The following is a 25,705-nucleotide window of genomic DNA, read 5'->3' on the forward strand; positions in this document are numbered from 1 at the left end:
GTCAATACAGAAGTAGTTCTTGCTTGGTGAATCTACAACATGCCTGTCTGCTTCCAAAACATTAAATAATAAAAGGTTTTCACCAGGAAGAGGAAAAGCATTTAAAAAAAAAAAAAAAAAAAAATTTAAGTACCGGTAGTTGTAATTTTTTTTTTTAATTTTATTTTTTTTAAGCTCTTTTTATAAGAGTGAAACAAAAAAAGAAGCCGGGAAAACTTTCTGATTCGTCATAAGTTTTTTTTTTTTTTTATTAGATTTTTTGTTTGTTTTAGTAAACGATGAAAAACATATAAGAAGTCTTTATAGACAATAAGCCATTGTTTCTAGAAATTATATTTAAAAAAAAAAAAAATTGTGCAGGATTGTTTACAACAGACTGACAGATGCATTGATTTATTGATAAATGATATTTAAAAATCTATATATTTGAAAACAATTTTTTTGAGTAATTGAAAAATTTTTATTATTTTTTTTTTTTTTTTTTTTTTGGGCCTGTTTGGATAGAAAAAAAAATATTTAGAATTTATAGAATTTTTAAGACTTTAAGACGACCCAAAGTGCTGTTAATATAAAAATTCCTAAGGGTTTTTTTATTATTATTTTTTTTTTTTGGTATACAATGGAGCACAGTGCTGACGACTTGAAAATGGATCTGGGCAATGAAACCAATATTGAAAATACAGTGGTGGACAACTGTGAGGTACCAGAGCCTGAAGATAAAACTGGTGACATGGGTATCGTTCAAGATGATGGAACAAAAAAATTAGCTGAAGATTTGAAGTGTGAGGAAAGGGATTCCGATTTGGCTTCTGATACAGGGAATAATCAAGAGATGGTGGATCCGTGTGAGTCTTCTGCTATCAATAGTGAGCAAAGTACCACTGAGTCGAACCAAGAAACAGAGGAAGGTAACTCTCAATGTACACCAGGGTCCAGCAGAGTTACTGAGCAGTCTATGTCTGCCGAATCTGATCAGCCGGAGAGCTATCAACCTTCTGAAGACAAGCCTGAGGGCGAAAACCCATCCTTACAGAACTTGCTGTGCTCTAGCACTAGTGTAAGCCCTTCGGAAGAGGTGTCCGATGCTACCGCATCCAAGTCCCCCGGAAACGAGGCTGGTGTAGACTACTATTTTGTAAAATGGATAAATTGGAAAGGGGAGAGGACCCCTGTCATAACCCAGAGCGAGAATGGACCATGTCCTCTGCTGGCCATCATGAACATCCTCTTCCTGCGATGGAAGGTAAGGCATTCTAGCCAGGATCAGATTTTCACTTGGTATTCCTAACCTTAGTAGTTCTTTTTAGGGGGCAAAGAATGCGTAGAGGATTGACTGAAAGCATTAACTTCATACCTTCAGCATATTTATAGTTGTTTTCCAAATTTATAATATATGACTTACTTTAAATGAAAACAAACATGCAGTTGCTCATCTTTCTGATATTTGCTGTAATTATCTAAACCAAATATTCACCAATGTTCAGCTTGGCTGAAGTTTTGGTTGTTGTTGGCACCAATACTAGCCAGGATTAAAGAAATATTGCATTGGACGACAATATTTAATGAAGGTTAAGAAAGGTGGGAGAAGTGTAGTAATACGTTGATAATATTATACTTTCTCACCATGTCGTTTGTAGTGCATTTATGGCTTTGTGTATGCGTGTTACTAATCCCTCACTAAGTGCTTTGTCTTTCTCATACATTTTTAATGTACAGTTGATTGAGCACCGTTGGCTCTTACTATGTGTGTCTGACCATTGGTATAAATATAGCAATGTATTGTCCTTACAGGTGAAGTTACCCCCCCAGAAGGAAGTAATCACATCTGAGGAGCTTATGGCGCACCTGGGTAAGAGTTATTCACGTTGCTGTGATGTTCGGCATTTGTGTAAAGGTGAACATTTTCCAGGAATTTTGTAGCTGTAGGAGAAAAAAAAGTTGAATTTATGGATTCCTATTATTCATAGTACCAATTAGAGACCTGTACTTTGCAAAGCTTTTTACGTCCTATTACAGTTGCTCCCACTGTAAATACTGAATACGTTTTGGGGGGAAGGAAGCTGTAATCCAGTTGTTGGAACCAAATGTGTCACCTCCTCAAGCAAGTGGAGATTGAGAGCAAGGTACAGGCGAACAGGACAGTGATCGTTCTGTGTAAATCGGCAATGAATGAATTTTTTTATTGCTTATTCTCTGCTTCAAATCTGTACCTCTGAGGTGTGGAAAATGTAAAAGAAGAATGCCGCACCCTTTTAATGTGCAACCGGGCTCTTCCATTTTAGCTCCCTGCCAAACAATGCCGTAAGCTCTGCCCTTTACAGAGAAGGGGAGAAAATAAACAATGCTTCTATTTCTCCTCCTCACTCGCAATGCTTGCCAGGGTTTCAAACTTTATTATTTTGTTATTAGCCAAGTCTACACAACACAAGCTCCAGGTGAGTTTTTTTTTATGTTTAATCTATTGGATTGTGTAAATTCCAAAAAAGTGACTGTTACACTTAAAAGTACACTAAAATCACCCAGACCACTTCATCTCCGCAAAGTAGTGTGGGTGAAATAGTCCAGTCATTTTAACCCTGAAATGTAACCCAGTGCATTTAAAAAAAAAAAAAAATTCTGCAGGGTTAAATCCACATGCAGTGGCTGTCCTAGTGGCGGCCTCTAGAGCCCTGAACCCTATTGGCGGCCTCTAGAGCCCTGAACCCTATTGGCGGCCTCTAGAGCACTGAACCCTATTGGCGGCCTCTAGAGCCCTGAACCCTATTGGCGGCCTCTAGAGCCCTGAACCCTATTGGCGGCCTCTAGAGCCCTGAACCCTATTGGCGGCCTCTAGAGCCCTGAACCCTATTGGCGGCCTCTAGAGCCCTGAACCCTATTGGCGGCCTCTAGAGCCCTGAACCCTATTGGCGGCCTCTAGAGCCCTGAACCCTATTGGCGGCCTCTAGAGCCCTGAACCCTATTGGCGGCCTCTAGAGCCCTGAACCCTATTGGCGGCCTCTAGAGCCCTGAACCCTATTGGCGGCCTCTAGAGCCCTGAACCCTATTGGCGGCCTCTAGAAACATAGAAACATAGAATGTGACGGCAGATAAGAACCATTCGGCCCATCTAGTCTGCCCAGTTTTCTAAATACTTTCATTAGTCCCTGGCCTTATCTTATAGTTAGGATAGCCTTATGCCTATCCCACGCATGCTTAAACTCCTTTACTGTGTTAACCTCTACCACTTCAGCTGGAAGGCTATTCCATGCATCCACTACCCTCTCAGTAAAGTAATACTTCCTGATATTATTTTTAAACCTTTGTCCCTCTAATTTAAGACTATGTCCTCTTGTTGTGGTAGTTTTTCTTCTTTTAAATATAGTCTCCTCCTTTACTGTGTTGATTCCCTTTATGTATTTAAATGTTTCTATCATATCCCCCCTGTCTCGTCTTTCCTCCATGCTATACATGTTAAGATCCTTTAACCTTTCCTGGTAAGTTTTATCCTGCAATCCATGAACCAGTTTAGTAGCCCTTCTTTGAACTCTCTCTAAGGTATCAATATCCTTCTGAAGATAGGGTCTCCAGTACTGTGTACAGTACTCCAAGTGAGGTCTCACCAGTGTTCTGTACAATGGCATGAGCACTTCCCTCTTTCTACTGCTAATACCTCTCCCTATACAACCAAGCATTCTGCTAGCATTTCCTGCTGCTCTATTACATTGTCTGCCTACCTTTAAGTCATCAGAAATAATCACCCCTAAATCCCTTTCCTCAGATGTTGAGGTTAGGACTCTATCAAATATTCTGTACTCTGCCCTTGGGTTTTTACTTCCAAGATGCATTATCTTGCACTTATCCACATTAAATGTCAGTTGCCACAACTCTGACCATTTTTCTAGTCTACCTAAATCATTTTCCATTTGGCTTATCCCTCCTGGAACATCAACCCTGTTACATATCTTAGTATCATCCGCAAAAAGACACACCTTACCATCAAGACCTTCTGCAATATCACTAAGCTTCGAATATACTCCATTGACTACAACCCTCTGTTGCCTGTCACTCAGCCACTGCCTTACCCATTCAACAATATTGGAATCCAAACTCAAAGATTGTAGTTTGTTGATAAGCCTTCTATGTGCAACAGTGTCAAAAGCCTTACTGAAATCGAGGTAAGCAATGTCTACTGCACCACCCTGATCTATAATTTTAGTTACCCAATCAAAAAAATCAATAAGATTAGTTTGGCATGATCTCCCTGAAGTAAACCCATGTTGTCTCTGATCTTGAAATCCATGTGTTTTTAGATGTTCAACAATCCTATCCTTTAACATGGTTTCCATCACTTTCCCCACTACTGAAGTTAGGCTTACTGGCCTATAGTTGCCCGACTCCTCCCTATTACCTTTCTTGTGAATGGGCACAACATTCGCTAACTTCCAATCTTCTGGGACTACTCCTGTTATCAATGATTGGTTAAATAAATCTGTTAATGGTTTTGCTAGTACACCACTAAGCTCTTTTAATAGCTTTGGGTGTATTCCATCAGGTCCCATTGACTTATTTGTCTTTACTTTTGACAGTTGAAATAGAACCTCTTCCTCTGTAAACTCACGTGTAATAAATGACTCATTTATCCTTTTTCTTAACTGAGGTCCCTTTCCTTCATTTTCATCTGTAAATACCGAACAAAAATATTCATTGAGGCAGTCAGCTAGACCTTTATCCTCATCTACATACCTTCCTTCTTTTGTTTTTAATCTAACTAATCCTTGTTTTACTTTTCTTTTCTCATTTATGTATCTAAAAAAGGTTTTGTCCCCCTTTTTTTACTGACTGTGCTATTTTCTCTTCTGTGTGTGATTTGGAAGCTCTTATAACTTGCTTAGCCTCTTTCTGCCTAATCTTATAGGTCATTCTGTCTTCCTAACTCTGGTTTTTTTTATAATTACTAAATGCTAACTTTTTGTTTTTTACTATTTTGGCTACATCTGTGGAGTACCACAGTGGTTTCTTGAATTTTTTGCTTTTACTGACAAGACTAATGCAATTTTCTGTTGCCTTCAGTAGTGCAACTTTTAAATAATCCCATTTCTTTTGGACTCCAGTCTGATAATGACTCCTTTACACATATTCTAATTTTGGAAAAGTCTGTTTTTCTAAAGTCTAAAACTTTTGTTTTTGTGTGGTGTGACTCAGTCACTGTTCTTATATTAAACCACACTGACTGATGATCACTGGATCCTAAACTTTCACCTACAGTAATATCTGATACCAAATCTCCATTTGTTAACACTAAATCTAGTATGGCCTCTTTACGAGTTGGCTCCTCAACGACTTGTTTTAGAGACAATCCCAGTAGGGAGTTTAGAATATGTGTGCTCCTGGCACAAGTAGCTATTTTTGTTTTCCAATTTATATCAGGAAGATTAAAGTCACCCATGATGATAACTTCCCCCTTCATTGTCATTTTAGCTATTTCTTCAACTAGTAGATTATCTAACTCTTCAATTTGTCCTGGGGGCCTATAAATCACACCTACACGAGTTACTGTGTGATTACCAAATTCTAACGTAACCCAAACTGACTCAATGTTCGCCTCACTAACCTTTATTAGGCTAGATTTTATGCTATTCTTTACATACAGGGCCACCCCTCCCCCTTTCTTGCCTTCCCTGTCTTTTCTATATAAAGAGTACCCTGGTATTGCTATGTCCCAGTCATTTTTCTCATTATACCATGTCTCAGTAACAGCGACTAAATCTACACTATCAGTTGCCATTATTGCCACAAGTTCATGGATCTTATTCCCTAAACTGCGAGCATTTGTAGACATGACTCTAAGCTTATCATTTTTTAACACACTTGCTACAGGCACCTTCTGTCCTTGTTTTGGGGGACAATTGGATTGATGTTTTATCACCCTTTTGCCCCCCCCCCCCCCCCCCCTCCTAGTTTAAATACATCCTAGCAAAACCTCTGAACTGCTCACTGAGAACATTTGTTCCCTTTTGAGAAAGATGCAAACCATCTTTTTTGTACAGTTTATTTCCATTCCAAACAGAGCTACCATGAGCAATAAAGCCAAATCCTTGCTCCCGACACCATTCACCAAGCCACAAGTTAAAGTCCCTAATACGCATCCGCCTGTCATTCTGAGTGTTATGCACAGGCAGAACTTCAGAGAATGACAATGTGGAAGCAACCTGCCGTATATCATTGGCAAAAACACTAAAAACTTCCATAACCTCTGAAACCTCATTGCAAGCCAAGTCATTTGTCCCTAAATGGACAAGTACATCCAATTCCCCTTCCTGCTTTGCTTGCTTAACAATATTACCGATACGTCTCCTGTCTCTGTGAGCAGTAGCTCCGGGAAGACACCTCACAAGACCACCATTGTCCATCTCCACACCTCTTATGATGGAATTCCCCACCAACAACTGCTTTCTATTAGGCCTCACCAAGCCTCTCTGCACAACACCACTAGCCTCAGTGCCTCTCTGCACAACACCACTAGCCTCAGTGCCTCTCTTCACAACACCACTAGCCTCAGTGCCTCTCTTCACAACACCACTAGCCTCAGTGCCTCTCTTCACAACACCACTAGCCTCAGTGCCTCTCTGCACAACACCACTAGCCTCAGTGCCTCTCTGCACAACACCACTAGCCTCAGTGCCTCTCTGCACAACACCACTAGCCTCAGTGCCTCTCTGCACAACACCACTAGCCTCAGTGCCTCTCTGCACAACACCACTAGCCTCAGTGCCTCTCTGCACAACACCACTAGCCTCAGTGCCTCTCTGCACAACACCACTAGCCTCAGTGCCTCTCTGCACAACACCACTAGCCTCAGTGCCTCTCTGCACAACACCACTAGCCTCAGTGCCTCTCTGCACAACACCACTAGCCTCAGTGCCTCTCTGCACAACACCACTAGCCTCAGTGCCTCTCTGCACAACACCACTAGCCTCAGTGCCTCTCTGCACAACACCACTAGCCTCAGTGCCTCTCTGCACGACACCACTACACTCTGAAAGTGCAGAAAATGAATTATGTAGAGCAACAGACTGTGCAATATGCCTTTTATCCACAACTCCAAGTCTACCAGATCCTACAGTAATCCATCTGCCATTCCTAGTATGTCTCTGCGGCAGTGGCTTTGCAGCAGTTCCAGCCTGAGTTTGTTTACCAGATAATTTACAAATCTCAGACTTCAAAAATACAATCTCCTGCCGCAAAATAGAGAACTGTCTACAGATTAGACAACAACCAAACCTCCAAAAAGTGGAATGTGAAACAAATGCAAAGCAACTATTACACTGAACTAAGTCTGCCATTCCAATGAGGTGAATAATTTAAATCAAACAAACCTTAACTTTTTATTTATCCTCCTGAATACCTCGGATTACCTCCAGGTTATCTCCAGAATATCTCCAACCACACACACACTTAGAAGCAACACTCTCCAGAATATCTCCAACCACACACACACTTAGAAGCAACACTCTCCAGAATATCTCCAACCACACACACACTTAGAAGCAACACTTAGATGAAGCAACCAAGCTCTATTAGCCAAGCTAATGACAACTACCCTTATATACTCCTAAAATCACCTCCCACTAGGAATGTTTAACACCTGGGTAGGCCTCTGCTTATTAGCAAACAATAGCTAATTTAAATAGCAATCAATAGCAAGTAGCTACCTAATCCAATCAAATGCCTTATAATTACCAACAGGAAATCAAACCTTGTGCAGTCAGTAACCTTTTCCTACAGATGAATCTTACCTGTAACAGTAAAAAAGAACTCTTAGCACAGCTCTTAGACAGTTGAAGCTTCTGTAAAACTCTCCAGAATATCTCCAACCACACACACACTTAGAAGCAACACTTAGATAAGCAACACTTAGATGAAGCAAATTAACAAGAATTCCCTTTAACATTCATGGAATCTCCTTCCTGCTGAGTTTTTAGAAAAGTTTGAGATGAGGATCTTCTTTATTTACATTTTGCTAGTACGGATCATTCACTTTTCCAAGAAATGTGGACAAGTCGTACGTACTAGAAAGCCAGCGTTTATTTACAAGGCGGAACGCTGCAGGTCTTGTATGAAACCAATGCTCTGTATAAACTGTCTAGCAGGCTAGAAGCGTTGAACCCACATTACATAATTTAGGTTTCAAGTTGAGTAAACGTGTTGCAATATGTGTTAGAGGTGAAGCAAAGTGTTAGGAAATCCATGCAGTTTAGTGTGATCTCATTTCCGTTTATGAAGTCTGAGCTAAACATTGTATTAGAATAGCCCAGCCTCCTGTGTGTGTTAAAGCATCTGGCTTCAATACTTAAGTACAACTACTTAACAAATGCCTGAATTGAATTCTATCCCTACAGTGTAAAAGGTGCCTGACTTGATCTCCCCTGAATAAGACCGGCTGTGTTCTTGTAAAAGCAAAAAAGCAGGACACATGATACTATGAATGACAGGCCTGACTGAAAGGGGTTTATTGGGTTACCCTAATTTCTGATCTCTCCAGATGTTTTGGACTACACCTCCCATGATGCTTTACCAGCATTATGGGTGTAAGAGCATTATGGTGGATGTAGTCCACAACATCTGGAGTGCCTAAGGTAGCCTATCCCTGGTCTAGAGCAAGCATGAAAAAACTCTAAGGCTAGCACGGACCAAATAAACAAGGTTTAAGTTTATGTGGGCCGCAAAAAAAACAAAATTAAAATTTTCATAGAAACGTAGGTTTATTTTGAAAAGTACAGTATTAAAAACAAAAAAACAAAAAAAAACAGCACCCCCCTCTAGCCAACAAGCAGACTCCACTCACATTGCCGCTGCCAGTATGCGACTCTGGAGTCCGGCGTCTGGTATACCCCAAATGGCGCCGTAATCATCCTGTGCCAAAGCGGATCCTCCCGCTCCTTCTTGAAACCTTGTAATGGTGGAGCACGTCGACGTCCCATCGGAATATGACGGGACGTTGCGTGCCTCCGTGCACCTCCAGGTACTTCACTGCCCAGCCATGGCCATCTCAACACTGACTGACAGACACACACACACACACACTGACAGACAGACACACTCGCATCATTCCCTGGGGTCCAGTGGGGATATTCTATCTGGAGATCTCCTTCCTGCTCCTCACTGCTCCCTTGCGTGCAGTTTAGTGATGCCAGGTGCTGGAATATGATGACCTATTCCGGCATCACTACGGACGGCATGCGCAAGTGAGCAGTGAGGAGCAGGAAGACTGGGCTCCCTCGCTGCCGCCAGCCTCCTGCTTCCTCTCCGGACGGGTACGTTTTAGCAGAGTAGGCACTTGCAATGTGTAGAAAGCAGGTGCCGTCTCTGCTTTAACACCAAGCATGTACTCACGGCTCGCTGGGCCGCAGAAATGTCCATTATTGGCAGCGTGTTTGACATGCTTGGTCTAGAGGGCTTTTATGAGGTTGTGTGAGGGGAGGTAATTGTAAATTTTCAGGGAAACTCCTCAGTGCTATTTTTCCTTTCACTTGTATTTACTTTAGGAAATGGGAAGTCTTTGTACACCTGGTGGCTATCAACGATGGGGTAGCTCCTAGATCACTGGGTTGTGTGGGTGCTTGTTTAGGGGGTCAATAGAAAGGATAGATACAGTCTTGTACAAAATCCACTCTGATTAAACGCATTTTCTTTTTCTTTTTTTGCCATACAGGCGACTGCATTCTTTCTATTCAACCACAAGAGAACTCCGAAGCTCTCCAGCTGAATTTCCAGCAGGTTTGTGGACAGTAAACAAGCCCTACCTTAAATTGTGGCCATAACATGACCTGATTCTCCACATTGTTGTATTAACACTTTACATGCAGCTCACACTGGAGTGAGGAATGTCTAACAAGCCGGAGTACAGAATGACTATTCCTCTGTTGATCTTGTTACCAGATGTGGATCTCATGACCCCAGACTGTTGTGAAGTTTTATCAACATAAATTGCACAACATTTGTTTGTCTGAGATTCAAGTGATCTTGTTATTCCAAGTGTCAGATTCCTTTTCATTGCACCCGTGAGGCTGCTGCAGGCCCAGTCTTTTTGCTGTTGTTTTTATCTTGTATAGGTAATGTACTAAAAATGTATGCCAATATTATATTATTTAAAATAATCAAGAGTTACACATTTGAAGTTCCTGCATTTGCTGCAAATCCACAGCCCTAACCGCAACTTCAGTGAGATCTGGTGAGACCAGGAAGTGACCAAGCCAGATTTTAGATTTTATTTACCCCCTTGACTATCTATGGCAGTGCGGAGCTTATCCCTCCCACTTTTTCTGTTGTAGTGATAGGTTGAAATCACAAAGTTCACTTCACCCAACCCTTGGATGGAATTGATAGTGTGGCATTCTTTATTATCTTAGGGGCTGAAGGATGGTTCAGTCGATAATGGTTTTTGTCAAACTGCTCTGGAGCAGTGCGTGTAAAGCCATGGCAAAGCCCCTATTGAGTCTTTGCATTAGAACTACTACTCTGAGCTGCAGTAGATCAGGTGCTTAGACTTCCCCCATATCACACTTTGATTGCACAGCAGCTTGTTTCTTATAGATAATCACAGGGGAATGTGATATAGGGCCCTTTATTTATGCCTCCATTATGCGCACGTTTTACCCCAAAATTGCTAAGCTAAAAAGAAATCTGGAGAAATTTTGAGGTCTGTTACTTTTTTTTTGTTTTTTAATTCCATTGTCAATTTCTTATAATTCCCATTCTAGTGAATAATCCCAAATGATTTTATTTTTAGATTTTGATGTAATGCTTTTTGCCATCTATCTTTCCAGAATGTTAACGATGCAATGACTGTGCTCCCCAAACTCTCCACTGGGCTGGATGTTAACGTTCGTTTTACTGGGGTTCAGGACTTTGAGTACACTCCAGAGTGCATAGTGTTTGACCTTCTAAATATTCCTTTGTACCATGGCTGGTTGGTGGATCCGCAGGTACCGTATTGTTTTTATATGTTTGAATAGAAAATTAAACTATCCGCCAAGAGTTCTCTTTCTAAGGAGCCATACTTACAGTAATGTATTTTAATAAAACACTATTTTGGGATGGAGAAGCCCTTGCTCATATGTCCTCCACACGTTAAAAGAAAGCCAGAATAAGCTTACTTTTCTACCCCCATGCCAAGAACAAGTTCTCACTCAGCCTGATCTTCTCTGGTGATGTTACTCTCCTTGATTGCATGGGGAGAGATGTTAGGGAGGACTTGGGTGACGTGGGGGGCATTGGCCATTTGTTGCCAGCATGCTACGTGCACTGATGACAGACACATTATTTGCACATCTGGCAGGAAAAGGGCTTCAACTCTTTTATATGCAGCATTTCTTAGCGAAACGCTGCCATACAGACTCAAAGCGCGACTATTTAAAGGCACTGAAGTGGCTATGGTGCTTGGAGTATCCATTTAATTATGGAACTGTATTTAAGACTCTGTATGTACAGTTTGGTTGTTACAAAGCGTGTGTGTTTTTTTTATGTCCATGAACTGATGTCAAATGTTCAGACTAACGCTACTCCTTTGGCCTCCTCCATTCACACTCCCAAAAACACAAACTGTTTAAATGTCAAATAAATTCTGAGGTTACACAAAGCTCTTGAGTTCGGCAGCCCTTAAACCCTGCCTAGTTCGAGAGAGCAGAGTTTAATTTCCTTTTGCATTGTCCTGCATAGCACACCATGGTTAAAAGGAGAAAGTACTGTTGGACAAATAGGCCCACACTTGCTTTCTATAAAATAGCTTCCTGCGTTGTGGTTTGAAAAGCAGCCAAGCCATCTGTCACATTGCCCATAATGGCAGGAATGTAGTGTACATTGGCCGGCTGTGCCGAACACTGCACAAAAAATGTGCGAATGTTACTCACGTAATTTACCGGGCTACTTTACATTCATTGGAGAAGCTGTGGATTTTAAACCACCTGTGAAAATAAAGCACCTGATCTAATATGTTATTAAAATAATATCCTAGTGTGGGGTGCTGTTATGATTGCAGGTCTATTCTATGTCACCTGGTGGTTAGAAATCTATATTTACCATGCTGCCTGTTCCTCGTACTGGTGTATCTAATTGTAACCCCTTTAAAAGGACACACTAGGCACCAAAACAACTCCTCTTAAAGGAGCACTTCAGCTTGCTGCATTATTCTATGTGCAAAGAGTGTGCAGATTTTTTTTGATTTTTTTTAAATTCTTTATTTTTGTTGTGCAAAAGTTTTACATACGTGTTTGCTTTGCCACGATAATAGGTATAGACATTTCAGGGGATTTTATACTGTGGCCATGAAGGAAAAAACTGCACATTTTTAAAGTAATAAACAGGCATAAACATGTTATGTCAGAGGTGATACTTAACACGATATACACATATTGAGTTGGCTGACAATAGCGACCATAAAGAAGGAAACTTATAACATGCCGAACAATGGTTATTTCTATAGCATAGTAGCCGCTGGGTGCGATTCATGAGGTTAAGGCATATTTTGATTGTTATGTTATAGTGATGTGCCTATGTGTATGCTGAAAGTTGTTAACGAAAAGGAAAGAGGCAATACTTTCTCCCTTGAGGACATTCTATTTGTTGTATTATGCAGGCTAGTGCATCAATTGGTATGTTAGAGTGGCATATATGCTTGTGACCATTAAGACTGCGGTAAGCAAGGGGTTAAAGTTGGGCCCTCAGTGTACCTATCTGAGCGCATAGTGTCCCTTTCTGGCAGCTCTGTGGTCTAGTTTTAAGTCCAGCCTCAGGATCAGCCGATCCCCGTCAGCGGTGGTGCCTGGTTAGGTAAGTCCAGCCCGGAATGGCATCGCTGTTGGCGTTGGGTGGTTTTGCAGTGAGAGAGCTGCAGCCGCTCCCTTCCCCCAGCCCAAGCTGAGACAGGAATCATTCTCTCGCGTCCACAGGTCACTGCGACGTGCGGTGGGGCTGTGGATCTTTGGGTGCGTCGGTCCCTGGATGACCTTTCGGGTGTATGGGCGGTGAGTAGAGTGTTGTCTTTTGTGGCTTCCTAGCCCAGAGGGGAACCGAGTGGTCCCTGCTGCAGACCGCTGTGTGGCACGGGGAGTTGAGCGGTGGGGTTGGCTGTGAGGGAGCCGGAGACCAGGCGCAGCGGCCATTTTGCGGGTGCCATGAGGTGGGCTGTCATCCTGCTGAGGCTTTGCTTGCTGCCTCTGGCGCAGGGCCAGGTTTCTCCAGAATTTGTTGAATATCTCATCAAGCCTTGCGGAGTAGTCTGTTCGCTCGGTAAAGCCATTGGTAGACCTCGCTGTGTTCTCCCAGGGCTGCGGGAGTGAAGCTCTGGCTGCTAATTTTGGTGCCTTCCGTGACTGTATGGGTTCAGTCAGCGGTGTTGCTGTGTGTAACCCCAGCGGGGACCGGGATAACCCCCACCGGTCTGGGGGGGGGGGGGTAGCAGGGCTGTTGTGAGCCTTCTGTCGGGCGCCTGTTCAGTGCCGGGGGATCGTCCGCCTCCCCCAGGCACATGGCTCCGTTTAATGCTAGGCCAGACAGTACGGTATAGTGGCGTGTATGTAACTGACGGGTTTCCCCATGCTCTCCGTTTGAGTCAGCTTCGTCCTCCGGTTGACTAGAGCTGCTTTGGGCGTCGGTTCAGTCTTAAATTGCTTATTTTAGCTCACTAGTGTCAGAGCTCTTGGAAAGTGCTGCCGGCCATCTTGGCTGTCAGGCCCCGCCCCCGAGTGTGCAGATTTTAATAGAAATAGTCACTTATGAATTAACCTTGTTCATCCCCCTGGCTGTCAGACAACTGGACCTGTTTTTTTTTTTTCAGTGGAGCTAAACTCAAGAGGCAGAAATTGCCCAGAGCATCTGCCTTACAAAGACTATAATGTGTTGATCCTATATTTCTGTTTTTTTTTTTTTTATTGAATTACTTTCCTATTAGTAGTTTAATTGTTGGAGAATGTACGTGGACAGGATATTGGGTTGCTCTGATTTCCAAAATCTAAGGGCTGTTTTTCTATCCCTACAGTGCGCAGAGGCAGCTCAAGCCGTGGGAAAACTAAGCTACAACCAGCTCGTGGAGAAAATAATTACTTGCAAGCATTCAAACGACCCCAACCTGGTCACTGAAGGTAAATTGTTATCACCGGCTGCTTTTAGCCCATTTGTAAAATCTGTGTCTAGTGCCTGGGGGAGGAGGAGTCTATCCCTGTGTGTGGAGGTATTGAGTGTTTTTATCCTTTGCTGATCTCGAGTAAGATGCCCTTCATTGAGCTGGAGTAATTGCATTGTGTGTCCAGCGCAGTAGTAATGCATTGTGTGTCCTGCGCGGCGTTAATGCATTGTGTGTCCTGCGCGGCGTTGGTGCGTTGGGTGTCCTGCGCGCCGTTGGTGCGTTGGGTGTCCTGCGCGCCGTTGGTGCGTTGGGTGTCCTGCGCGCCGTTGGTCAGGGCCGGATTAACACAGGGGCTGATGGAGCTGGGTTTTTTTTTGTTTTTTTACACACCACTCTTAGGTTGCCACCTGACTGGTATTTTAAGGCACAGCCGGTATTTGAGCCTTCCTGGCCGTGATGGTATTGCAGTAATACCGGCAATACAAATGCAAATATTTTTCTCAGTATAAACAGAGATTTCTCTGCAATACCAGCATCGACCAGTAGGGGGTCACTGTGTATGGAGAGAGGCAGGGATAGGAAGTTACAGCATCTCCCTGCCTCTCTCTACTCACTGATCCGCGGGGGAGCAGCTACACAGAGAGTCCAGACAGCAGCTCACAGCCTGCAGAGACAGACTACAGCTCAGCTATGTGAAGGATGTGGATAAAGACAGCAGGGAGACATGGGGTCATTGAGACACTATGGGACACATGGGGACACTGGGAGACATGGGGACACTGGGAGACATGGGGACACTGGGAGACATGGGGACACTGGGAGACATGGGGACACTGGGAGACATGGGGACACTGGGATACTAGGGGACACTGAGACATGGGGACGCTGGGAGACATAGGGAGACACATTGGGACATGGGGACACTGTCTCAATGTCTCCCAGTTTCCCCATGTCTCCCAGCCAGTGTCCCTAGTGTCTCAGTGTCCCCATGGCTCCCAGTGTCTGTCCCCATGTCTCCCAGTGTCCCCATGTCTCTGAGTGTCCCCAAATGACTGTGTCCACATGTCTCCCAGCCAGTGTCTGTGTCCCCATGTCTCTCAGTGTTCCTATGTCTCCCAGCCAGTGTCCCTAGTGTTTGTGTCCCTAGTGTCTGTGTCCCCATGTCTCCCAGTGTCTGTGCCCCCATGTCTGTGTCCCCATGTCTCCCAGTGTCCCCAAGTGTCTGTGTCCCCATGTCTATATCCATAAGTGCCCCCATGTCTCCCAGTGTCCCCAAGTGTCTGTGTCCCCATGTCTCCCAATGTCTGTGTCCCTAGTGTCTTAGTTTCCCCAAATGTCTGTGTCCCCATGTCTTCCAGTGTCTGTGTCCCTAGTGTCTGTGACACCATGTGTCTCCATGTCTCCCAGTGTCCCCATGTCTATATTCACAAGTGCCCCCATGTCTCCCAGTGTCCCCAAGTGTCTCAGGGCCACCGTGTCTCAGTGTCCCCCTGTCTCTGAGTGTCCCCTAGTATCCTAGTGACACTGGACACACTGAGACATATGGACACTGGGAGAAATGGGGAAACAGACACTGGGATACTAGGCGACATGGGGACACTGTGATACATAGGGACACTGATGCCAGGCTGGCCTTCCATTCTTTGGACAGACATGCTCCCTTTTTGGGCATGTTCACCCCTTTTGGCAGTTCTGGTCACGTGATTCGCGTCAGTGGCCCACCCTTTTATTGCCCATTGACTTCCTGCTTCACTTTACACTGCTGTTAGGGGGTATGGATTTACTTGAAAGATGAAAGCATAAATTAGATAAAGAGATTAGCATAGAGTGTTTTCTTATAGCTGCATCCTTTGAGTTTCCCTCCAACACCAACTCCATCAGATACCTTACGCTTGAGAGGTATGACTGTTTAGTGCAGTGGTAGTCAACCTTTTTCTAACTACCGCCCACTAATGCATCTTTTTGGTTGAAAAAATTTCCTTACCGCCCACCAGTTTTCGCGCAAGTGCGGAATATTTTTTTCGAAAGGAGGGTGTTTTAAAAAAAATAAATGTACGTACATTTATCTTTTTATTTGCAATTAATGCATGTTTATAATGTTTTTAACTTTATAAAAAGTTTAATGAGAAAACAATAAAGTAAATTGAAATTACCTTTACTAGTGATTAATGAGATCCTTGAGGTTGTAAGGAACAAACGAAGGTCTCCTCTTTCGGTGATATTCAGACGACTTCTCTGTTTGCGCATAATATGATTTCTCATCTGTGCGTCAGCTCCCCTCTTCTCCCTCCTAAATTCCCCTCCCCACCTTTTTTCCCCCCTTTTTTTAACCTTCCTTATAGCAATGCCCAGTAGGAAGGCTGAGCTAGGTATCCCACTATAACAGACTGGCACACATACATACAGACATACAGACACACATACAGACATACAGACAGACAGGCACACACACACACACAAAGACATACATACAAAGACACATACACATACAGACAGACACAAGAAACAGACACACATACATACACACATATATACAGACAGACACACATACATACACACATATATACAGACAGACACACACACACACGACACATACAAAGACATACATACAAAGACACACACACAAAGACATACATACAAAGACACACACACACAAAGACATACATACAAAGACACACACACACACACACACACACAAAGACATACATACAAAGACACACACACACACACAAAACATACATACAAACACACACACAAGACATGCATACAAAGACACACACACGACATACATACAAAGACACACACACGACATACATACAAAGACAAGACACACATATATACAGACATACACACAGACACAAACAAGACATACATACAAAGACAAGACACATGTATACAGACATACACACACACAAGACACATACATAAGACACACACAGGACATACATACAAAGACAAGACACAGATATATACAGACATACACACACACACACAAGACACATACATAAGACACACATACAGACACACACACAAGACATACATACAAACACAAGACACATGTATACAGACATACACACAAGACACATACATAAGACACACACACAAGACATACATACAAAGACAAGACACATGTATACAGACATACACACACACACACAAGACACATACATAAGACACACATACAGACACACACACAAGACACATGTATACAGACATACACACAAGACACATACATAAGACACACATACAGACACACACACAAGACATACATACAAACACAAGACACATGTATACAGACATACACACAAGACACATACATAAGACACACACAAGACATACATACAAAGACAAGACACATGTATACAGACATACACACACAAGACACTTACATAAGACACACACAAGACATACATACAAAGACACATACACAAACAAACACGCATTATATTTAAGTCACCCTCCTGTTTCCTACCTTTAAGGTGCAGGAGGGTGACTTTCCCTGGGGTCCAGTGGTGGCTCAGGTGGATGGGAGTCAGAGTTCCCACTCTGACTCCCTCCTCCTCCTTCCTCCCGCGCGGCTCTCTGTATGCTGGGAGGAGTGACCGGGGAATCACTTCCTCCCAGCAGATTTGATGTCATCACAGGGGGCCCGGTCGCGCTGTTAAAGCGCCCAGCGCTGACCGGGCCCCCTCACAATCCACATCCATCGGGTGGCCCTGACAGCATGGGCCACCCGATGGACCCCTCCATATGCGGCCCCGGCGGTTTGCCGCCGGGGCCGCAAGTGGTGATGGCGGTACCCAGTCACAGTGGTACCGCCGGCTCGCGCCCGCCCGCCTGCCCAATTTATAAAAAAAAAAATTGAAAATCCCTACCGCCCACCTGGAATCCTGAAACGCCCACTAGTGGGCGGTAGGGACCAGGTTGACGACCCATGGTTTAGTGTTTTTGGTCGATAAGATTCTGTAATTAGGCCCATCATAATTGTCAGCACCAGGCCCACTTAATCTGGCCCTGCCGTTGGTGCATTGGGTGTCCTGCGCGCCGTTGGTGCATTGTGTGTCCTGAAATTGACAAGAAGGAATGCTGCTGGATTTTTATGCAACCAAAGCTCTGTATAAACAAAGCAGGTTAGGAGCGTTGAACTGGTTCTAGAACTCACATTACTTGGTTCACGCTTTGTTACGGTGAGTAATCGTGTTGCAATATGTGTTAGAGGTGAAGCAAAGCATTAGGAAATCCATGCAGTTTAGTGTGATCTCATTTCCGTTCGTGAAGTCTGAGCTAATCATTTTATTAGAATAGCAAGATTTCACAGGGTTTTGTTGAAATTGGTAGTAAATGTTTCCTGGTAGCCAGGGACTGCTAAGCCTGTGTCAACTAGACATCATAAAAGTTCAACTTTCAAATTCTAGCAATGACCTTCCCAACACTGGCAAATAGATTGTATGACAGTAATAGGTTTCCTGGTTTAAAAAAAAAAAAAAAAAAAATTTTATTGAGGAAAAGTGTAAAAATATCTTTCAATCTTTAGAATATTAAAATCATCTCTCACATTAGGCAGGTATGAAATTGCCTGTACAGTATGGAAATGCACACATTTGTCTGATTGGGCTGCCTCCTGTGTTTTGTAGGCCTCCTCGCAGAACAGTTTCTGGAGTCATCTGCTACCCAGCTCACTTACCACGGACTGTGCGAGTTAATGGCTGCAGTGAAGGAAGGGGAGCTCGGTGTTTTTTTTAGAAACAATCATTTTAGTGCACTAATAAAGCACAAGGTGAGAGTGCAAATGTTCTAGAATAAGCTGAATCATAATCATGTAGGTGGGGGGGGGGGGATCTTATCATGATCAGCTCTGCAAATGTTCCTGTTCATTCTGTCACTCCAAATGAAAGCCAAAAACAAGACAACTTAAAGGGGGCCTCTAAGCACCAAACGCCTTAATGAAGCCGTTTTGGTGTATAGAACATGCCCCTGCAGCCTCATAGCTCGATTCTCTGCCATTTAGGAGTTAAATGTTTTGTTTTTCGTTTTTATGCAGTTCTAGCCACACCTTACCAAAGAAATGGTTTCATTTTCAATATGATGTAACAGCACAGTATCTTTACTTTAGAAGTTTGCATCTGCTGCTCTGGTAATTGAACTTCAGTCCCTTACAGGCAGCTCCTGCAAACTCAAGCAGGCTATTAACAGAAAAGTATACAAAAAAAAATTATAGAAAGTTTGAACATTAGATCTCTTTTTACAGAATGTGTGCAGGGAGGCTTTAGGTCATATGCAGGTTAGTTGTGGCTAGAAGTACATAATTAAAGTGATTTGAGCAGATAAACTGCAGGGACATGATTTTATACACCTTGGCAACACTATATCACTAAAGAAATACTACAGTAGATATGTGCTGCTGTAATAGACGTCACTACAACTTCTATACTTTGTTTTGTAAATCACTGCAGGTGTACGCCATGTGAAGAGTGATTGAGATAACAATCCTGGAATGTTCATTTTTCTCCTATATATCAGAAGTGATTTCGCCATCCTTGGACCGTACACGTATATGTATGGTCTAAACTTGAGGTAGCTCTGGATATGCAGCAGCCACAGGAATTTTACAGGGGAGATTTCTTTTATCCAAAATACCTGAAGGCGGTGCCAGTTATAAGGGTAGCTGGATGTTTTTCTAAAGTTTCTAAAGATATTTAAAGGTCTACTTACCAGAACCCGCCACGTTTTCCTTTTCTCCTATTGCAATGAATTAACCCATACTAGATTACTTTTCCCGGCTCGAACTGGGACAAAGCTACTCCATAAACTATGGAAACTGCAATACCACTAGTTTATTTGCTAGATGGCGTTGTAGTTTACCTGGTGTAAATCCTATACCTAGTGGTAAGGTCTCACTAGCTGCACAATGCCAGTTTGGCTAGCTAGTAGAGCCTCCGTGGGCAGAACACCAAATGGGCTACTTTGTTTCTGAGGTCCTAAAAAGACAAATCAGGTTAGGATGAAGGCTAAGAATAACAGTTTGTTGACAAAGTATTAGAACTGGGAGTCCCTTGACCCAGGGGCTGCCCACCCCGGGGGAAACAGATGGCTGGGTAGTGTACAGTACAGGCCCTTACCTATCAGTGGATTGTTCTAAGGAGAACCGCCTGGCATGTGCCTGTTCTGTCACTGTGTGTGAATTTGAATGTATATGAACGTGAGTGTGTATGTGTTTTCCTTAACAACAACATTTGTTAGGGGTGGTCCAGAGTGGAACACAAAATAAAACAAATTCTACAGTTTGTGAGAAATGGGGGTGCCAACATTTTTGTCCCATATGTTTTATAACCTATATATGCCACTGTGTGTGTTCACTTACTTTTTTTGGTATGAGACTTGGGGACCTCATAGCACCATCATTGTATTGCCCCCTACATACACCATTAGCTAGTGGTTGAAAGATATGACAATGGCTGTTTGCGAAGCCCTACCCCAGTTGAATAATATTATTATGATTACTTGTGTAGCATCAATTTATTTGGCCGCTCGGTGCAATAGATGGACTAACGAACAAATCGTTGCAACAAGACAAGTTGTATGCTCATAAACACAAGGTGGTAGGCTCCCCACATTCTTTCCAACCACTGCACAACCAAGCGATCTGACTGTTAATCACACAATGCAGTGTCCTTAACCTGACCGTGTTAAAATGGGATTTCTGACGGCATTGTAAATCTGTTCTACATTTGTCATTGGGAGTTGTAGAGTTTTGTTTTGGTGTATTATTCTAATTATGATAAGTGGCATCTTTCTATACAGGGCCACTTGTATCTTCTGGTTACCGACCAAGGATTTTTGCAAGAAGAAAAGGTGATTTGGGAGAGCCTGCACAATGTGGAAGGAGACAGCTGTTTCTGTGACTCGGATTTTCATTTGACCCCACATCTGGAAAAGGAGGCTTCTTTCAACAACCCCCAACAGCTGCAGCAGAGACAGGTGGATCAGGTAGGGGGCGTTACGGGGTATATCTAGGAAAGGCCATAGGTCAGCCATCTGTTGTGTCTCCTGATTTTGTTCATCATGTACTTTTGGAAATTTCTGTTTGGAGTTTCTATTAACTTTTGATGATCGTTCTTCTCCTGTAGATATAATCTAGAGGCAGTTTTTTCATAACCTATATTTGTAGTCAGGGACAAAAGCCGTATACATGATAAGTTAGATATATGAGCAAGTCGGTTGTGGTGTGCCGAAACCGACGTATCGGGTAGGCCTGTAATAAAAGAGGGCAAAAAGTTGAATAAGATACCTTATTACACATCTTTATGTTGCAAGATTCGTAAAGGCTTGTCCTACTCAACTCTAGCTCTGGTTGTGGTATGTATCTAGTAATATACTGTGGATTTCCAGCATCCTAATGTTTATGGTGTGAGCAGGGACATTTGTCTGGAAGCAGCTGATGCTGCCCTAATTCTGGAGGAATGTCCCGAAAAGGCATTGGGGTTGAGTCCCCGCCTAGTTAAGAGGGTTCTGAGGTACATTATGAATTTAGCTGTAGTGAGTAGTTTGCCCTGCAGTTAAATAGAGGCATATTGAGATTTGGTCCAGTGAGTGATAACCTGTAAAGGTCTGACATTTTTACCGGCACCTTATTGTCCGTCGGATAGTCTTTATGTCCCTACGTATTACATATGGTAAGAGGATGTGAACTGTTTGGTACTAGGATAGGCACTTAAGATATGGTGTTGTATTCCAGCCAGGTAAGTTTTGTAGTGTTAAGAGAGATTTTTTAAAATTGTGTGGGCAAAAAGGAGAGGAGTGTCGCAATGGCGACTAGTGAACGAATATCGGTATTATGGTAATCGGTGGTAAACTTGTTGTAAAGGCGAAATCTCTATTGTATGCTCGTGATGTATAATCAGAGAGGGCAGCTCAATCCAGAAACCTTCCAAATGCCATGAGTGCAGATTAAGCCATGGAATGTGGGTATAGACAGCTGCTTTATTGTCAGAAGCACTTGACAGGTTCCCCTATCCACTCATACCTCCCCAGGCCTTGTGAAATCAGTGTGTGCGGACACATTGGTCCATGTAACTGGAAAATGATGAGAAATGGCGAGAATAACCTGGCCTCCTATTCCAGTGTGGTATGAACCTGAGCCATATGTGTAGGTCTGCTTACAACTAGTGCCAGAATGCAACTGTCGGTGGGAAGAAGACTCAGCGGTTGGGAAATAAATGTGCAGAATAATTCTCATGGCGAACTTCAATGTTCACCATTTTTATTTTTTTTCTCTTTAAAGTTTCTGTTATATATTTATATTTTTACATACAGATTTTTTTTTTTTATAAACTAATTGATTTTTTATCTTGTGTCCCACTGTTATAAAACTCTTAACTATACTGAGTACAATAGCCCATATGTATATCTTTGCAAAGTAACAATTTTAATCCTAATCCCTCATCTAATCATAAACCTCATCTTAATCCTAAACCATACCCTAATCCTAAACCATACCCGAATAATAAACCTAAATCTCAATCCAACCCCTATATTAGTGTTAGGATTCCCTCTGCTGATTTCAGCAGATGAATTCCCTTGCTGGCTGTAATCTGAAACCTAATCCCCAATCTTATTTTATCTTATTCAATTTAATACTAATCTTCATTCCTATTCTAACCCTATTCTTAGTCCTAATACCAAGAGTTTTCCCCTGCAGATATCAGTACAGATGTTGGCAAAGGGAATTCAAAGCTAAAACAGATAGTGGAACGTTGCTGCCATCTACTGGCTATTTCAGTATGACATAATCCTATCTGTTACATTGTAATATGCCCAATGCATTAAAATCACTCCTGGGAGACTGACAAAGCTCAGCACTGATCAGAATGGCGTTGGGGCATGGAGGGAGACACTCCAGGGTCTGTTCAGCCCATCAAAGTCCCCCAAACATAAGATCCAGTGAGTGAATCACTGTGGCTGAACTTGATTGCTCAGCTGCAGTGTTCTCTATGGAGTTAAGGGCTGTAGGCACTGCATGCACTAAATATGACCCCAGGTATTCACTGACAACTGGAACTCCTGGTGTGAGCTGGGGACCCTACTCACACCAAATTTTCAGGATGTGCCATTGGCCACAGGCATTAAATCCCAGTATAGCTGAGACGTAACAAAACGTCCTAACGTTGTGAAGTGGTTAATGAACAGGGCTCTGCTCACGGTGCCTAGAGAGATATCAGCTATGCCTCACTGATGATGCCTAACAAGGCTGAAACAATCGTCTGGGGTTACTGTGTCTCTTGTGCAGAGGGGACTTGCTGGCATTTTGGATTCGGACTGCCCGGATGGGTGGGACCAGTCTGGTATGTTTCAGAGATGTTCTCTCTCTAATGGCACAAGATGAGCTAAAACCAGCTTGAGTTCTGAGCGGGGACCCACCCAAGGGCAGGCTATTTCAGTTGCTGTCCGTTCTCAGAATACTCTTGCGACCCGTTTTTTGCTCTGGTTAATGAACAGGGCTCTGAAAAGTATGCATCATTTTATCTTCATGCTAGATTTCTTGGTTTTAAAACTGACTTCTGTTAAAAGGCAACAGCAACATATATGCCCTTTAGTTAAATTTACATTAGAGTTAAAAAATTATTTATTTTTTTAGGATTATATGATTGCTCTGTCATTGCAACAGCAGCAGCAGGGCCCTCTGGCAATGAGTGACTTAGAGCTAGCCAGGCAGCTGCAGCAAGAGGAATATCAACAACAGCAGCAGCAACAACAACAGCAGCCTCCACCGCAACAGGAGCCGCAGCCGTCTTCACAGCAGGTAAAGCCCAAACCCCCTACCTTCCTGCAGGTATCTCTGAGAGCGGAATTGTAACCCTGCTGGTACCTGAACGAAGGTCTCTCTCACTCAGCTTCTAGGTGTCTCTGCTGGGCCATGGCCAGGTGATGTCATATCAAGGAGCTATGAGACTGTGTAACTCAATACCTGCCCGGGAGCAGAGTAAGCGATCAGTGCAGTCAGACGCTCAGATCTCACAGCTTTTGTCCAACCTGACCTCAGCATCTGTACCAAATCCCCGTCCAATTCCATGTATGGAATGTATCAGCTATCCCACTTGTATGAGGCTTATGGACATCTCTCCCATACTACCACATGTCACTGACTCCAAGATATTGCTAATATAAAATGCATTAGTTAAAATGGATTACTAAATCTATATTAAATTGCTGCCTTTGTGTACAAAGCTTACAATACATCACAAGCCGCTGGAAGGACCTACCAAGTGTTCACTGCTGTGTGTTCGCTTGAGCAGGGCCTTAAACACCATCTGTTCCTGTGCGTCCAACTTTTCTTGTTGCAAATACCCGACTGTTAGTCCATCTATTGTACGGCGCTACAGAATTTGTTGGCACGTTATACATATGTTCATTGCCCCATAATACAGAAACACAACCTCCAGCACTGTGAAATGTACAAAGAAGGACCGAGCACTCCGCAGCGGTCAATAAGGACATTATTGCAAACCATAGCCTGGCAACTTTTCAGCTCAATAGTACTTAAGTCTTCTCACTAAACTTCTTTAGAGAGAGGGCGATTTCAGGGTCAGGAGTACTTAGACTGAAACTACCATGATTCTCAGCCAGAGCCCTTAAGCCTTTACTAAGCACAGGCAGCACTGGAAGAGCAGCATAGGTTTGCAGCAATCCTAGTAACGTTTTAGCAGGGTTCTAAAGTTAGAATTCCAAGTGAATTGAAATATTAGGACTATGTAGTCGAACTGGAATTATAGCTGACTTGGCAATTTTTTCCAGTTCACCTATTTTGGCCTTAAATTTGAAATTCACTTTGAATTCTCACCTTGGTGAATTACCCTGTTAATGTTTATTTCACATACACTCTTGCATTTCTCAACCATATTGTTTTAGTTTAGTGATGCTGTATTCTCTTCGAGCTTTAAGTGGCGCCTAAGTGCAGACTATTGTGCTCTGTTTACACTTAGAGATCATCCCTGGGACTTACACGAGTCTTAAGAAAATGGAAAAATCTTTTCAAATTATCCCCTAATCTACAGTGACTGTGTTTCCGGTCAATAATCAGGCTTCTCGCTCATAAATCATTTACAAAGTTACATAAAGTGGATATCCTTAATCTCCCCGCTGTCTGGATATGACCTGGAGGTGTGAGGCCAAAGAGGAAATCCAAAGCCTCTAGGCCCGATCCACGCATGCAGGTCACTGTGTGTGTGTGTGTGTGTGTGACCTTGAATCTTCAGAAATCCAGGATAAGGCTTAAACCATGGTTAAAATGGTTAGCCTTTCAAACTGTAATACTCTTAGTATGATATACATCTGTGTAAAATGTGGCTTGATGACACTTACGCTTTATTTCTGATTTGTATTCTTAAAAAGCATGGTACCAGCACATTCCGGTGATCATGTGATGTTTAGCACTCTCCCAAATATCCCTAAACATCTTACAAGTGTCCTGTGAAATACTTTCCCTGGAAATAGGTGTTAAGTACTATCCACAACAATACTTTTAAAGCTTCTATGAGGAACAAGTAATTCAACCGTTTATGATTAGGCAAAATATCCTTGAAATCGCATTGCTTCCCTCAAGGAACT

General features: G+C 42.8%; 1 protein-coding gene across 3 annotated transcripts in view; it reads left to right on the forward strand.

The window, feature by feature from the left end:
- Positions 1 to 582: 582 nt before the first annotated feature.
- MINDY1 (MINDY lysine 48 deubiquitinase 1) overlaps positions 583 to 25,705 on the forward strand; it is a 29,047-nt gene continuing 3,924 nt past the window's right edge. For 2 of the 3 annotated variants that reach the window (XM_063440068.1, XM_063440069.1), the window contains exons 1-8: positions 583 to 1,243; positions 1,792 to 1,849; positions 9,692 to 9,756; positions 10,806 to 10,964; positions 14,015 to 14,117; positions 18,736 to 18,878; positions 20,903 to 21,088; positions 23,736 to 23,900. In XM_063440068.1, the coding sequence (XP_063296138.1) occupies positions 620 to 1,243; positions 1,792 to 1,849; positions 9,692 to 9,756; positions 10,806 to 10,964; positions 14,015 to 14,117; positions 18,736 to 18,878; positions 20,903 to 21,088; positions 23,736 to 23,900 (1,503 nt within the window). In that variant the 5' untranslated portion in view covers positions 583 to 619. The remainder of the gene's footprint in view (positions 1,244 to 1,791; positions 1,850 to 9,691; positions 9,757 to 10,805; positions 10,965 to 14,014; positions 14,118 to 18,735; positions 18,879 to 20,902; positions 21,089 to 23,735; positions 23,901 to 25,705) is intronic. The other variant, XM_063440070.1, reaches the window with a different exon arrangement.

This window comes from Pelobates fuscus, chromosome 13 (assembly GCF_036172605.1).
Source record: "Pelobates fuscus isolate aPelFus1 chromosome 13, aPelFus1.pri, whole genome shotgun sequence".
Taxonomy (NCBI): Eukaryota; Metazoa; Chordata; class Amphibia; order Anura; family Pelobatidae; genus Pelobates; species Pelobates fuscus.